Source organism: Morone saxatilis, unplaced genomic scaffold, assembly GCF_004916995.1.
Source record: "Morone saxatilis isolate NCDOM2014 unplaced genomic scaffold, NCSU_SB_2.0 Contig4, whole genome shotgun sequence".
Taxonomy (NCBI): Eukaryota; Metazoa; Chordata; class Actinopteri; family Moronidae; genus Morone; species Morone saxatilis.
The window spans coordinates 6,227,864-6,243,641 of NW_023339984.1; the positions used below are offsets into that span (position 1 = coordinate 6,227,864).

General features: G+C 39.5%; 1 protein-coding gene across 2 annotated transcripts in view; it reads left to right on the forward strand.

The window, feature by feature from the left end:
• The window catches only part of LOC118338182 (pyruvate carboxylase, mitochondrial-like), a 314,296-nt gene that overhangs the window by 74,977 nt on the left and 223,541 nt on the right, over window positions 1–15,778 (forward strand). For both annotated transcript variants that reach the window (XM_035675438.1, XM_035675439.1), the window contains exon 11: window positions 9,610–9,772. In XM_035675438.1, coding sequence (XP_035531331.1) covers window positions 9,610–9,772 — 163 coding nt within the window. The remainder of the gene's footprint in view (window positions 1–9,609; window positions 9,773–15,778) is intronic.

Sequence of the window (15,778 nt, forward strand, 5' to 3'; positions counted from 1 at the left end):
CCCTCCCTCCCTCCCTCCCTTCTGTCTCCTTTCGGCCTTTCTCATCTCGCTCCTCGCTGCCTTCTGGACGGCAGAGTTATTTTGCATTCCTCTCCTCACACTTCCATCTGCTTCATAACAAGGAAAGCAGGAATTAATTAATAGGTTGATAGTGAGGCCCGAGAAAATAGGGGAGAAAGCGAGCTGAAAGGGAGAGGAAATCTAATCAGATAGGATCCTGTTGTTCTGTGTGGGTGTCTGCTGGGGTTGGGTGTCGTCCATATTTGTTACCCCCCACCACTGCCTCGACTTATGTCCTCCAACGGTTGTTGCTGTTTATTCAAAACAGTTTTTTCTTCTTATTCACCTAAACATCCTCATCTTTCCTCTCCTCCCCTTTCCATCCATCCTTTCTCCCCCCTATTCAGAGCTTCTTCCTCACTGCACGTTAATATACTGTGATTAATACCCCCCCCATCCCTTTCTCCCCCTCTTCCTCCATCTCCAGCCATGTTCTGTTTGCATTTGCGTATCGAACAGGCAGCATAGTTTTCTTGCTGCCAGCTAAATTGATGTCAAAATGCCATCCTCATGCCACAATGATTCAAATTTCTTATTTCCTCCCCTCTCTCGTTCAGACAACTCATCTCTCCAGTCTGTCTCTCCATTTCTCACCCCCCCTTAGCCAGGTTCCCTCTTCTTTCTCTTCTGTTTGCTGTCTAAAACCGTCTAATGAAATTCATACAAAACAAGATGGGAGGCTCGATGCCTTCTTCCTCGCCGTCCTCTCTGCCTTTCTCTCCCTGTCTTTAGCTTCATCTTTGTTTTTCTTTCCTCTTCTCTCTCGCTCCATTTACCCGTCTTTATTGTCCTTTCCATCTGTCCTTCACACTTTCCTCAGTCTCTCTTTCTCTGCTTATTTCTCTCTATAGGCCACCTTTTCTTTCAGGTCCTATTCTTCCATTTTCCCCTCTTGATTTCTACGGTTGTCTTTGTTTGTGTTTATCCATCCTTCCTATTCCCTCGCTAGCACTTTCTCTGTCGTCGCCTGCTTCTCTACATTTCTATTCCTGCAGGCTTCACTTGGAAGCATGTTGGCTATATTTCCATTTCTTTATTTGTTTGTGTGCGTGTGTCGCATGTTTGTGCACATTTGGTAGACAAGAGTCTGCATTAGTTTTACCGAAATGAAAAATACATTTCTGCTTTGCTCTTTACCACTTGCCCTGGAGCCATCTTAAAAAAAATGTATTTACTGGAGACACGGTTTGTGCGAACATTAACAAACCTGGACGCCGAGCAAAAACACACACACCCCCACCCTGATACAGTGCAGACTAGTTGCCACACTAATGAAGTTATAAAATCAAATGCATACCGAGGCTATGTGTAGGAGGAGGGGACGGGGTGCTGGAGACAATGGAAAATGAAAGGAGGAGAGAACAGGAAAGGAGAAGAGAAAGAAAAGGGGCATTTAGGAGAAAGGAAGAGTGAAATTATACATATGGTGTAGGAGTCTTTTGTGCCCATATCTTCCTCCGTAGCTCACACTTTCCATCTGTTCCTATAGTCATCTCTGCTCGTCTGTCACTTCCTCCCTCCCTCTCATTTTCTACAACTTTTCCACCCCTCACTTCCTCTCACCCCCCTCTTCCACTTCCTATGTCTGCCATGAATTTAAAGAAATAGTTTGACATTTTGGAAAATAGGCTTATTCTGAATTCTGAATATTCTTGGATAACAAGATTGAGCCCACACCAATGTCTGTCTGTTCAGTATGAAATTACAGCCAGCAGGCACTTAGCTTAGCACAAAGACTGGAAACAGGGGGAAACAGCTGGCCTGGCCGTGTCCAAAGATAACAAAATCCATCTACCGGCACCTCTAAAGCTAATTTAATAACATGTTATATCTCATTTGTTTAATTCATACAATATACAAAGCCAGCTCTGTTGTCAGTCTTTATGCTAGCTGAGGCTAACCGCTTCTCGCTGTAGCTACATATTCAGTATACACACGAGTGATATTAAACTTCACTAAGCCAGTCCTTTTTCTTCCTTGTATACTCATTTTGCCTTCCAAAATTCTTTATCAAAGATGCCCTCTGCAATCCCACCTTCTCTCCATTTTTCTTTCCTTCCTTATTATGTCCCTCCGTATTTAGCATCTTCCACCTTGAGTCATTCCTCCTTCCTCCCTCCTCAATTCAACATGGTCATCCCTTCCTTATCTGCCACTTATGCGTCTTATCCCTCTATCCCTCCTTCCCACTCCCATCCCGACTCGCCTCCCTCCACTCCAGCCTCTCTGCCTTCCACCTTCGCTTCCTCCCACTGCTTCTTTGCCTTCATTCCCTTTGTCCTTTTGAGCGAGGCTGGCCAAATCCAATCTTTTCCACACTCCCACTTTTCCCACTTGCTCTTTCAGTTTTGGCAACCAGTTTTTTTATCCTCTTCCATACTCCCACTGCCTCTGCTTCCCCTCACTTAATTTTTCGCTCTCTTGCGTTGAGTTGGGGATGTGAAGCTGTCATCTTGTCTCTTATTTATTTATCTCTCAATCGCCTCCGTCCTTGTGGATGTGGAGAGTGGAATATTTTCTTTACCTCCCTGGCTTACCTTTCTTCATCTCTCATGGCCACAACAAGCTTCCTTCCTCTCCTCACTATACTCTTTCTTTTACTTTCTCTCCCTCTGCCTCTTTTAGTTCTGGGCGCACAGCCACCCCCTTCTCCCTTGCTAACGAGCTCTGAGTGAAACGGCTGAAAATGATATGCAATTAGTACTCAGCGTTCATGGTCTCTGTGTGTGTGTGAGCACATGTGACAGATTGAGACAGAGTTTGTATGTGTGATAGTGTGTGTGCGTGTCCTCAGGTTCTAGTGAGTATGGGGCTAATGTACTTTCCATGTTCTGTGATAATGTAGTGACGTGTCCATTGAGGGTAAGTCGTGCGTGTCTTTACATGCAGATGTGTGGAAGTAGCCAATATCATGAGTGCTTTCTGAGGTATTTGTGAATTCATATATGTATATACGTATTTATGATGATTTTTGAGATTTAATGGAATGGAAAAAGAAAGTGTGTGTGTGTGTGTGAAGGTGCTTACCCCTCTGTCACAGGTCAGTACATTATACATCCTCCGCTCTGACCTCCTCAGCCCTAGCTATCTAACCCCCAGCATAACTAAGGGCGGACAAGTTATTTCATTTTAATAGAATTTCATTTTAATGATACCTTCATTGCACTGACTTGAGATGACCTGCAGTAATTCTATGGTGATCCTCCTTTAAGGGGGGATTTAGATTCTTGCTTTGAAATGCATATCTGCCCTTTTGTCATATGGAGTCATACTGCCTTTTCTGATCAGCATACTCTGCCACAAAATTATCTTAACCAATTCTTATGTCAGGAATCATGAATGTTGGTTGGGTAACACCATATGTTTTAGTTTGTTGATCAAGCTAGGTTAGCAGCATCATAATACTGAATACACTGATACGTATTTTCACATAGAAGCCTCGGTTAAATATGTTGGCCATAAAATTAAAAATGTTAGAGGCCCTATCTAGAGCCACTGTTTGGTTTGTCCGTTCTGGGCTGCTGTAGAAACATGACATGGTAGACCCCATGGAGGAGGACCCACTCCCTCTGCTGATAAAAGTGGCTCATTCTAAGGTAATGCTTATTTTTAGGTGATTATATGTACCAACATACCTGTGAATATTATATTCCATTTCTGCCAAAAGACCCTCCTAAATGTTACACACTGGACCTTTTAAAATGGTGGCCTGCTACAGCGGAGTAACATCTCCAGATCCAAATCCCACATTTGAATAGCAGGACATGAACCCAGATTAGGCTAAAGTCAAGCCTGGCTTGCATTTACAGTGCTGGATGTCTTTAATAACAGAGTTTACATTGTCTTTGATGATAATATTTCACACTATCTAACATGACATGTGGATAATAAGATGTTACAGTCGACCCAGTTATTGCTGATGTCGTAATATGCTGCAACAAAATGCTCTGTCAGGTTTGAGTATGTAAAATTGTTCAGACTTGCTTAAGCTCAGATAAAACATTTGCATTAGAGGATAAACAATATGTGCTTAGCATTGACCTGGGCTTCAGATGAAAGGCTTTTCCTCATCTTTGAAGCTACTTGGAGGGAAACCTGTTAAGTTCAGCTGGAGTTTAGACTTTTGCCAGGACCATGAGAGCTGATTTGACTGGTATGTCCTCTAACTGGTGCTTTAGTGCAGAAGGATTGAATGGAGATTTCCACCAGGGCCTTTCTCCCAAACATAAAGCCAACTTAAGACAGACACAGAGAATGAAATATAAAATGGGGTGCAGAGGTGTTTGCATGCTCCAGACTGTTTAGTTTCAGCCGTCTGCAGTGTCAATGGTGATATTTAAAAAAAAAATATATGGCATATGTGTTGGAGAGGGAAAGATTTACACTGCTTGTCCCTAGAAAGACTTTTCGGGTGCTGCTATAAAATCTGGCCATTATAGTACTTACGTGAATCTAGCCGGTGCTGGGCTCTAAATAATTTGGGCATTCATGTGGTTCTGCAGTGTAATACATGTATCTCCTAGCGAGTTGGTGATTGGTTATTTCATCAAAGAGCAAATGTAAAATCTCAGAAGCCTTAAGCAAGGCTGTTGCATAGAAAGGAGAACCACATGCAAAATAATGTACTTGGCTGCGAGGTACAGTAAGCACACCGACAGAATTTAAAAGAACAGATTCAGTGAGTAGACATATGTTCTGTGACACTTGTGGGGGTTTCCATTTTTCTTTTAGATTGTCAGAGATCAAATACAAACTTGGAAGCTCTTCAGAGGCCCTAAGCACAGCAAAGACACAACTGGCAAACAGTCAGAGATGCCGGGCAGGAAAACAGACGCGCAATATTCGGCATGACATCTTCAAAGATTTATGTATTCTTTAGTATTGTCAGAAATAAAGAATAAGTTCACACCTTTGACATGTCAGAGCCGGAAAGTGAGGCAAAACAATGCCCTCGTGGGAGACATTAAAAAGTCAAAGAATATACAAAATATTTAGTTTGACATTTTTGGATTCTTTGCTTTTTTTAAGGGAAATGGAAAATAAAGGTTAGGATACTGTAGATGTGTATCATGCCATCCTTCAGAAGAAAGGGAAAGGCATGAAACATTCATAAAGTATCCTAAAAAAACAATTTTAACAACTTAATATCTTGCTGACAAAAACAAAGCAGACTTATCGCAAAGGTTTTTTCCATGATGTTCTTGGGCTCTTAGCAGACCAGGAAAAAGAGTCTGATTGCCCTCTATGTTCCATTTGGCTTGTTGTAATGTGATTATTTGCTAATTTTGGGAAATATGCACTACTACACCTCAATATCTACTGAAATGACAAGGGCCTTAAGGCAGGTCCTGCATTATTACCTAATCCAATCTTGAGGCCTTGTACTGTAGAGGAGCCCTGAGTGGAAATCTAGTTTTAAGACCTTATTATTTCAGTTTATATTGTGCTTACATGCTGCATATTCCTAAATAAATTTGTGTTTAATCAAATTTTCACCATCTAATTGACACAGAGAAAACCTTAGGCCAGGTAGCATTGCGGCACAGGAGTACTTCTTGGTTTCTGGGGCTCTTGGCAAAATATAATTAAACTGCCATGTGTAGTCTGCTGTGTGCACGGTGCTTGATGGGTATTTACATGACATGGTACATGCACAATATGGAGAGAGTTGGAAAAAGTGGGGGTCAACAGCATTTAGATTAGATTTGGGAATAATCAGGTGGAAAAACTTTAGTTAATATTAGTTTTGGTCATGGATAAATACAAAAATCACTCATTTTTTAAACTCCATTTACACCAGAAAACTTGAACTTGAATCTGGAATTGAACCTGCTGAATTTTTTAATATTGAATTTCTCATAATCCATTTTTCACACTTTTTGTCTAGTTGGCATATTTATTCATCCTCAAATTTAGCAAATTAAAAAAATAACCTTATTGCACAATAACAAGTGTTATGCACATATATCTGTATAAGATCTGCATAATAAGAAATGCATGAACTAACCTTTAACTTATTTATCATTTATGTGCACAAATGAGATAATAACAATGCTTCCCACCTCCATGGTTTTCATTTATGATTGATGCGATCTGAGTTTGTCCTGCTTATATCCTATCCAGCAGTAAGTAGACCACAGTAAAGAAACAAGATGCTTATAAATAGTGTTTTACATTTGACTTTAATAGTTTTACTGTTCTAATCTCATAAAATGTTGTGAGCGCGCCGCACCCACAATAGATTTTTCAGTTTCAACTTGTTTTATTGGCATGACATGTAAATAACATCTGTGTTGCCAAAGAGTATAAAAGAAACTAGTGGGTGATGAGAAAGGCAGCTATGGTAATTGAAATTTAATGTGATGATAGAAGAACATAATTATTTCTGTGTGTGTGTGTGTGTGTGTGTGTGTGTGTGTGTGTGTGATTGATGTCTGAAGCTCCATACATGTTGCATATATAACACGTATGTGTCATTGAAGACAATTGGATGTAGGTCTTGTATTATCAAGCATGGTCATAAAGCATAGAATAGCTTTTGCAAAACGTACAAACATTTATCTCTAATGGTTTAATGTTTAACACATGCAAAGGAAATGTATCTGTTTCAATGCTTGGGTTTGCAGTGGAGATAGATTGGATGGTTTTCATGATTTTATATAATGACTTTAAGTCTTTAAATGCTGATTCTCTAGTTGGTAATGTATCTGGAAGGTATGGAAGTTACATACAGCTAGCAGTTATTTAATCCAGAACAATCCGATCATAATATGCAGTTACAATACATTGTGCCCAGTCATTTTGTCTCAAACTGTCATCCCCACTGGTGGTGATATTGCCCGACTTTGTCTGGACAGATGTTTCAGGTCAATCCTCCTTACTGTCTGTGGGTAATCCTCTGTGTTCTCTGACACCGAGTTTTGCCAACAGTTACAAGCTGCAGTATTTATTGTGACCACACTCTTGTTGAGCATGTGCTGTAGTGCATTTTCAACTCCTACTTTTGCTGAAGGCATATCACCCTCATCCTCTTCCTGTGTAGTTCGGCCTCATTGTGGAACTTGCTAATGATACGGGGGACTTTTATTATGTAACTGGCTGCACTGAGGGACAGATGTTGCTGCAGGCTCTTTAATTTGTCTGAGTCAAATTAGTATACAATGAATTTTATAAACCCTCGAGGGTCCTCATTCAATCAGTGTTGCCTTATGTTTTCAAAGTAGAAGAATTATGTGAGGAAGAAAAACTAGGGCAAACATGATTTATATGTATATTTATAGTCTGTGCATGGATGCCAAGTGTTTGACTCTCAACTCAAATGTTCAGTTGCGTTGTTTGCTACTGAAATTTGTTTATTTGCATAATATTAAAGATTCCATCTCTGTAAAAAGGCAGCCATTAGAACACACTAATATGTCACTTCGTAAGTTAGTGTTTTCAAAGTGCTGTTTTTTCTTTTGCCTTAAATTTTATGAATATGCAAATACTCTAAGAACACATTAATGATCACACAAATACTTTTACCATATTTCTGCTTTACTATTTTTTTTTCATCATTGCTTTTGTTTCAGCTTGAGTTTACAAAAATAGATGAGTAAATCCACGTATTAGATAAAGTATTAAAGTAAATGTATGATGGAATGATTGAGTGGAAATCTATCGGCATCATCTACAAAAAGAGTAGAAAGGAAAAGTGTCCTTAAAGGGCTGTGGCCGCGAGGAGCTGACAGTGTACAGGACCCCAAAATATAATATATTATATATATTATTTATATATAATATAATATATAAAATATTGGGAAACTGAGAATAATTTCCATAACTACTATTGGGGGGGATCGCTCATAAAATGACTAATTTCATCTTGCCCTTTTTATTATTTAAGGATGTGAGTGGAGCTGTCTAATTTAAAAAAACAAAACAAAACAAAACAAAACAAAACAAAAAAAAAATCCCCTACATATTCATGAAAGTGTAACCCAAACATGATGTTAGCGCCCGTCCAAGTTATCAGGAGTAGATCTGCTTTTTCCTCCAACACATTTCACACCAGGCTGATGCATAATTGTCCCTCTGTTTGGCCAGAATGTGGACACCAGATAATTGAGACATTAAAGAGACGGAAGCCAAGACGGTGTCCAAAATCCGACTATGTTTGGTAATGTTTGCTAATGTGTGTGCCGTCTGTCTCTCATTCACCCTTCAAGGCCGAGAGACTTCCCAGTTGTCTCAATGTATTTATGTTTGGCAGTGGACTGGGTGTAGGGACCCAGCAGTTTAAGAATTATGCGTCTCCACCCTCTGTGTTCGTCCACTGATGCATTTAAAATGTCTCCAAAAAGCAACAAAGTCAAAATATCTTTATACATTTGGGCTATGCATTAAACTGTGCAAGGTCATGAAGCTCAAACTTGTGAATCTCATTTGAGCTTTACATTTAAATAAATGCATACAGATGAGCCAAAATTTATGTTAAGGCTTACAACTCATGGAAATGGAAGAAAATAACTTCTCTTTGTCCCTTTCACATTGAAATTCTTTAATATTCAGTAATTGCTGAGTTTGCATAATATACTTATATTTGTCCTATTTTTTTTAGTTATGTGTGAATGAAATGTACTGAGTACATGTAAACAGTGTGTATGTTAAGGTTGAAGGGACAGAACAAATGGGAAAGCACATTTTCTTGTTATCATTTGGAACTGAATAAGTTGAATAATACCTATAATAGTTTTCTTATCTTCTCTGTCAGTTTTGTATCCAAATAATTATTTTTATATCCCAGGTTTTATAGATATTTTGCATGGCTGTGTAATACTTTACCAATTAGTTATAATGATCTTTATCACTTAGCTAATCAGTATATCGTACAAGCAGAGATTTACTTATTTGCTCATTAATATTTGAATTGTACTCACTTCTAGTTAGACACAAACCTGTTTGAGGCTGGGCTTCTTTGCAGTGCAATTCGTTGTGTACATTTGATCAAAAACACTGGTCTAGTTGCTTTTGAATTAGTCCTAGTCCTACATATCCTAAGAACTGCTTGATTGAGATTCTTCATAGCACACCTTAGCACCCATACTAATCTCTAATTGAATTGCTCATTTAGTAGTTGTTTTCAAATGTAAACCTGGATTTTCCATATCCTGCTTCCTTCCCCAGGAGCCACTGTTTCAACAACATCGAATTATAACTAAAGTGTGTTTTTTTGTTGTTCTGGTTTTAATCTACTTTGTATTTGCTATTAAGAGGTATCCACGTGGGATTGTTTTCTTGTCATGCATCGCAGATTCATTTGTTCAGATGAGAAGTGCTGGAAAAATCCTCACATCCACTGCAAATCCACACCCTCCCCATTCTGAGTTGAGGCCAAGAATAGCTAAAGATGTTTATACTGAGTAAATGTCCTTACTGGTCTTTTAAACCTTGGCGTAAGCAGGAAAAATGTTCTCCACAGTAACATCAAGGGGCATTAAGGGCTATTCACACAATGTTCATGGCTTCAATCAATTTATTCACCTCATCGCCTCTCTCTTACTTCAACAGTGTGGACTTGGTGCATGCCCAGCTGCATGTGTGTGAGGGCCGCAGCCTGCCAGAACTGAATCTCAAACAAGACAAGATCAGGGTAAACGGCTGCGCGATCCAGTGCAGAGTGACGACCGAAGACCCAGCCAGAGGCTTTCAACCAGACACTGGAAGGATTGAGGTAGGGTTAATCCTAAAATGACTTGGAGGCCCTTTGCCATACTGTGGTCAGGGTGACTGTATGTGGTCTTCCTTGACACATCACTTATAAATACTAGAGAAAGTCAGCAAGTTGAGAGATTGGTCAAAAATATATTCTTCATAGTAGTTTTACAGGAAAGAAAGTCAACTCTCAGTAATTGAGCCTTGATCATTGATACAATTTCGTTTTTATCGCTGTGTATGGTTAAACAAATAGCCCATCCTACTTCGGATAACAAGTCACTGCTACAACTACCAGTAACACATATACAACATCAAAAACATTACCTGGAAAAAATCTAATTCAAACTATGCACCAAATAAAGGGCTTTTTTCCTCATCTTCCAGGCCTTTTCTTAAAGTGGCTAACTGAAATGTTTTTATGTTAACCTCAGGCATTGTGCATCTGATTTTATCTTACAAAACACACTGTGTGGTTCTCAGTAAAAAGGAGCTTAGAAATCAAATTAAACTCATTTTCTATATCACTGAGTGCAATAAACATGTTCTTGGCACATTCTGAGATGAATTCTGAGATATTGTCCAGTTTCAACACTGAGTGGTAAAATGCCAGATCCCAGCTTGGCACATTAAGCTATTTGCTTCTAAGATTAATTATACAACATAATTCTCTGTTCTTCTAATCATGCTCTAGGCAGTTTTAGTTTGGTACACATGTCATTTACACATCAGCCTTGCAAAGCAACATGGCATCACTTTAAAGTCTTCTTCCTTGCCACATGTCAAATGTAGCCTATGTATATTTTGCTAACAGCCTCCAATTGACATTTAGGCTTGTGAGTCAAGCATAAAATCAACTTTTGAGAGCTTGGTTAATTATGGTGGTGTGGTGAATCAGCCATACATACCAGCAAATGAGAGCAATGAACTAAATGATGCCAAGAGCTGCAGTGTGGATTGTTGATTCTCAGTGGGATCTATAGTACAGACCTCTCTTTCAAACAGTTTGTGTGATTCTGTGTTGATATAAAAAATATCACTTAATGGAGCTTAATGATAATGAGAGATAACAGAAGGTCGTCATCCAAATGCGTGTGCATGTGTGTGAACATGTGTGCACACAGTCACAGCTGCAGAGATCAACCAGCTCTTGAATTATAGGTCTGTCACATTGATACATATAGTAGCTTTCACCACTGCAATTATAAACGTACATTGCCATATGGGGTCTGTGAGTGGGATTACATAATTTCCCTGTGTGCATGTGTATTTCTGCATGGCTGAATGAGTCATCTTTATTATAAGTGTTTTTTTTTTTGTGTGTATCTTCATTATTTTTTTAAATGCTTGGAGTGGCCATGAGTATTGAGAGTATGTGTCCATGTGCCTTATGGGTGGGAAGACCAGTGATTTTCTTTGACAGTGTTCACACATGAGAAGACACAGGCCACTATATGACCGCTGCGTGTATCTGTCCACAAGCACATATCCTGTACATCTACAAACTATATTTGCCATTTCTCATTATGTCTCTACAAATCCCTCTCTTGTTGATTAAGTCTGATCCCTGGATGTTTTTTGCTGTCAGGTCCTCTTGCCCTTCACCCTAGACTGTACACCCACCCACTCTTCTTGTCTTGCTTTTGTTCTCTCCCTACCATCTTATGTTCTCTCCCTTTCTTTAATGTTTCTTTTTGATAATTCTCTATTTGCTTTTATTAGGGCTAAACAGTGTCACAAAGCGCTTTACAAATAATTAAATGGTAATGAAAGACACTTTGAATCAATAAAAATGTCAGATTAGAATTAAACCAAGGTTTAATGAAAACAAATTGAAGCGTGTTTTAAAGATAACGTTAAGGGACATTGGTGATTTTGACCTCAGCAGCACACCGTGCTTAAAAAGCCTTGGGCGTTCAATGGCTTCGACTGGGTTATGTTTGGTTTGTAGCCTAGAATCTGCTAAATGTGGGAGACTTCTGCTTGGGGGGAAGAAAAAGTGAAATTAAATCTTTAACAGTGCATCAAAGCTAAAAACAAGTAATATGTTGTGTGATGTGCACTCGTCAGTATCCTGTCAGAAATCTGCAATCTGCAGCTGAACAGTGCGCACAAGCAGGCAAGGGAAGCAGATCAATGTTATGATATTATTGTCTGCATGTCAAATTTATTGCAATTGGAAAAACTATAAATTCCTGGAGAGCCTCTGGTTTCTTACAGTTTCCCCCCCTTCTTATGGCTCGTTGTGGATGCTGGGAATAAAATACTGCCTTTACTGCCTGGTGACTTAACGTAGTGATTTTTGACTCCTTGGATGTGATTGAATTTGACTTGCACCGGTGGCTTTCCAATAAAACAAATAATCTGTCTCTTGGTTCTGAGCAAAGGGGAGAAATGAATGGTTGTGTTGTGCACACAGATTTATTTCAATTGAATTTGAGTGAATTCATTTATCATCCAGTGCTAGTTGTTTTAGTTTATTAACAGTTTACGTGGCTCAGTGATCAGACTGAATGTTTTTTTTAACATTAAGTTGGATAAATCACTGCATCCAGATGAAGCATTTATCTGACAGTTTAGCTTTTTGAGCTGTATTCAAATCAAAATTATACATTTCAGATTCACCTCTGGTATGGGGATGCAGGCCAAAAAAAAGAAGCTATTTAACATCCGCATTATGTGGCATTCTCACTTCCAGGGTGCATTACTTCTCACTGTTAAAGTAGCTGCTTGCACTGTGCATAGTGCTTTTCTCAGCAACTTGTCTGAGATGAGTAGCCATGGAATAGCTTGTGACCTTCCCACTTCAAGGACTTTTCTGCCTTGTTTCCACCCCACATCTTTCTCTTCATCTCCCCCTGCACCACTCGATTCTTCCCTCCCACCTACCACTAAAATAATGCACATATTTTCCGCATCCTTTTCCCCCTCCTTCAAGCACTGTTTCTCCTCTTCTTCCACCTATTTCCATCTTCCTCTCCTCCCTCTGTCTGTTCCCCATCTCTCTTCCCCAATTCCCTCAATTTTCTCACTCTCTCAACACCATTTAGCTGTATATTTGAGCTATGAAACGCATCAACATAGCACCCCCACCATTACCATGCAATATGAATGAACCAAACACAATCAACACAGGAAAGCATGGATGGAGAAATGCCACGTTTGAGGGACAGATTAATAAATTATTACTGAAGGGTTGCGACAAGGTCGGCGACTGAGTGATGCAGTGAAAGGTGGAGAACAGGAGGGTAAAAAAAGTTGTCACCCTATGGGCTTTTGGCCACTTAGGAACCCAAACCATCTTGGATAATTTGCTTTTTTTTTTATTTGCTGGAGGTGGACATCTGTACCCTTTTTTTTTTTTTTTTTCAGAGCAGATACAAATGGCCGAACAGCATAGTTTGAAGGATGCTGCAGCAGCATCAAAGTTGAACTAAAACTCATGTGGTGATAGCACTGTAGAAACTGCTGTCTGTCACTTGCTCAGTGTGTTCAGTTCTGTGAAAGATGTGTCAGCAGGAGGGGAAGAGTCATACACTGTTGTCGAAAGGCTACTTCTTCCATAACCCAAAAAATCTGCCATCCTGTACGTAGCACTACAGTATGGAAGAAGTGAGGGAGACAGCACAACAGAAGGAGAGATGAGAAATGGGGTGTTAGAAATAGAGAAAGAAAAGAAAACAAATTAAATGGATTTTCCTTACTGTAGCGACGGTAGACTGATGGGTGTTTGTGAACCAAATGGAAGCAAAGATCTAACAGGTCAAATCAGTAATGGGTACACCCTTGTTTTGCGTTTCTTTGACTTCATTTTCTGTTCTGAGGAGAAAATAGATAAAGGAAAAAGGCATATGAGAGCTTTCTATCTTGTTCTCTCATCTCCTTTTAATGGAGGTTTCAGAGCAGGTGAAGGAGATAGGCAGCAAGAGAGAGAAAGCAAAGAGGATACAAGACAGCAACACAGGCAAACGAGGTAGGATAGATTGTGTGCACTGAGAGAAGTAGAGCAGTATTAAAACTAACCATTACTTTGCTTTTATTTAAAGGTCTGACCCACAATTGCAGTGTTGTGCCTCCTGCTGTGGCACTGTGTCTGCACTATGACTGAGTGGTGCTGTTCATTGCAGTGCAGGCGGTTTTCTATTCTGTGACAACCAGATGTTTTTCAATCAGTTCACAATCTGAATGCACGGTGTTAATCAACATTTAGGTGGTGAAGAAAAGAAAAATGCACTTACAATTGAGCACTGAACCATCTATTTTTATCATCAGTGGACAAAACTGTCAATTCAAGACTTTAGTGTTTTTGGTGGTCTTCATCAGCAATAGAGTTTCTGGAGTTGTAGTTTCATCACCCAACCCCACTTCATTTCTTTTGTATTTCATGTTCCACCAGTACCAGTCTGAACACCCAGTGGGCTGTTGCCCCTTGTGGCTTTGCCCAGGAATAATTGCTGGATTATATCAAACTTTGCATTGGCCGCCATGAGTTTGATATTGGTTTTTATGCCTATATATATGTATCAATTAGGTATCTTTTTAGGTTTTTTTATACACAATTTTAAAAAAATCTAATTAAGTCAAATTAAAAATGTATATGAGTTATAATAAATTATCTATGATCCTAATAAATATTAATCTAGCTTCAGGCAATACTGAGGACTAGGAAGGAAAAAGTAGTTTTTAATTGGCAGGTCTGTGAGTGTTGCTGCTGCTCTGGGAGCGAAACATGGTCTGGTAAAATGCTGGAGAAAGGTTTGCACGTGGCGTAAATCATACTGTAACATCTCGACTAATAAGTGGAGCATTTTCGGCTATACTATCTGCATTTTCCTTAAAAGTTGTCTGAAAAAGATGTTAATGCTTTAACGTGTGAGGCAGGATACAACAGAACAAACAAAATCCATTGATTAGGCAAAGTAGAAGATGCAGCAAGAGAAGAGGTACATAGAGGGAAAATAATAAGCCTAAGGTGCAAAGCAAGGGATGGGGACAGAGGAGATGGGCCGAGGATGAGGAGTGATGGATGTCACAGCACGACGGTAGCGGCAGCCCTGTCGACAGAATGACAGGGAGGGATGGACTGGGGGGTATTAAAGCAGCACCTTGACATTTTGTATTTTAATCTATTTTTTCTTCAGCAGCAGCACTCTTCACATTCTGTGTATCCGCCAACCTTCTGGCAGATAAGCACGAGTGGGAAAGCGTTTACTACTCCCATAAGTGTATGATGAAGACAATTTACTGAAGCCCAAAATCATGTTACTCCTGTAAAGTAAAAAGGGCGAAATATGGCTTTGTCGTACACTGCAGGGATGATCGAGCTTCACGCTGTACAGACGTAAAGGAGTGAATGTGATGTGTGAAAGTGTGTGTGATACTTGTCTTTGTCTATATCTGATAGCATCATCAAGGGAGCACTGATCACACTACTTTTGTCTTTCCATTTATCTGCTGATATATCCATGTCTCTTTTCACAGATATCTCCGTTTATCTGTAGTGACTCACTCCATCATGACTGACCATCTCATCTATCCCCCCTTATTCTTTTTCCCTTTTCTTCCTATTTTTCCGTCTGACCAAACCTGATGCATAGTTCTCATTTATTACCTTATTTTCAGTGTTTTTTTTCTCTCTCTCTACATCTACTTGTCCATACACTGATCTTGTCTCCCACATTTTTCTTATCCCTCAGCTTCTTCAAACATTCCCTCCATATCACATTTCCTCCTTCTTCTCTTATGTCTTTCACCCTCTTTCTCTCCCATCTTCTCCATCTCCACAAAAAGATGGCAAGTAGGCAAGTAATAAGGCTAAATCCTGCTGTTCCTCTCTCCTCCCCGTGTTCCTATTATACACCTCCTCCTGTTACCCAGCACCTCATTTCACTTGTTCCTTTTCCTTTACCCCACTTTGCCGTCTCTCTTTCCTTCCTTCCCGCTGTCATGTGCTATTCAGTGGACTTTTTTTTGTTTAATTTACATAATATATAATAATAATAATAATATATAATATATATATATA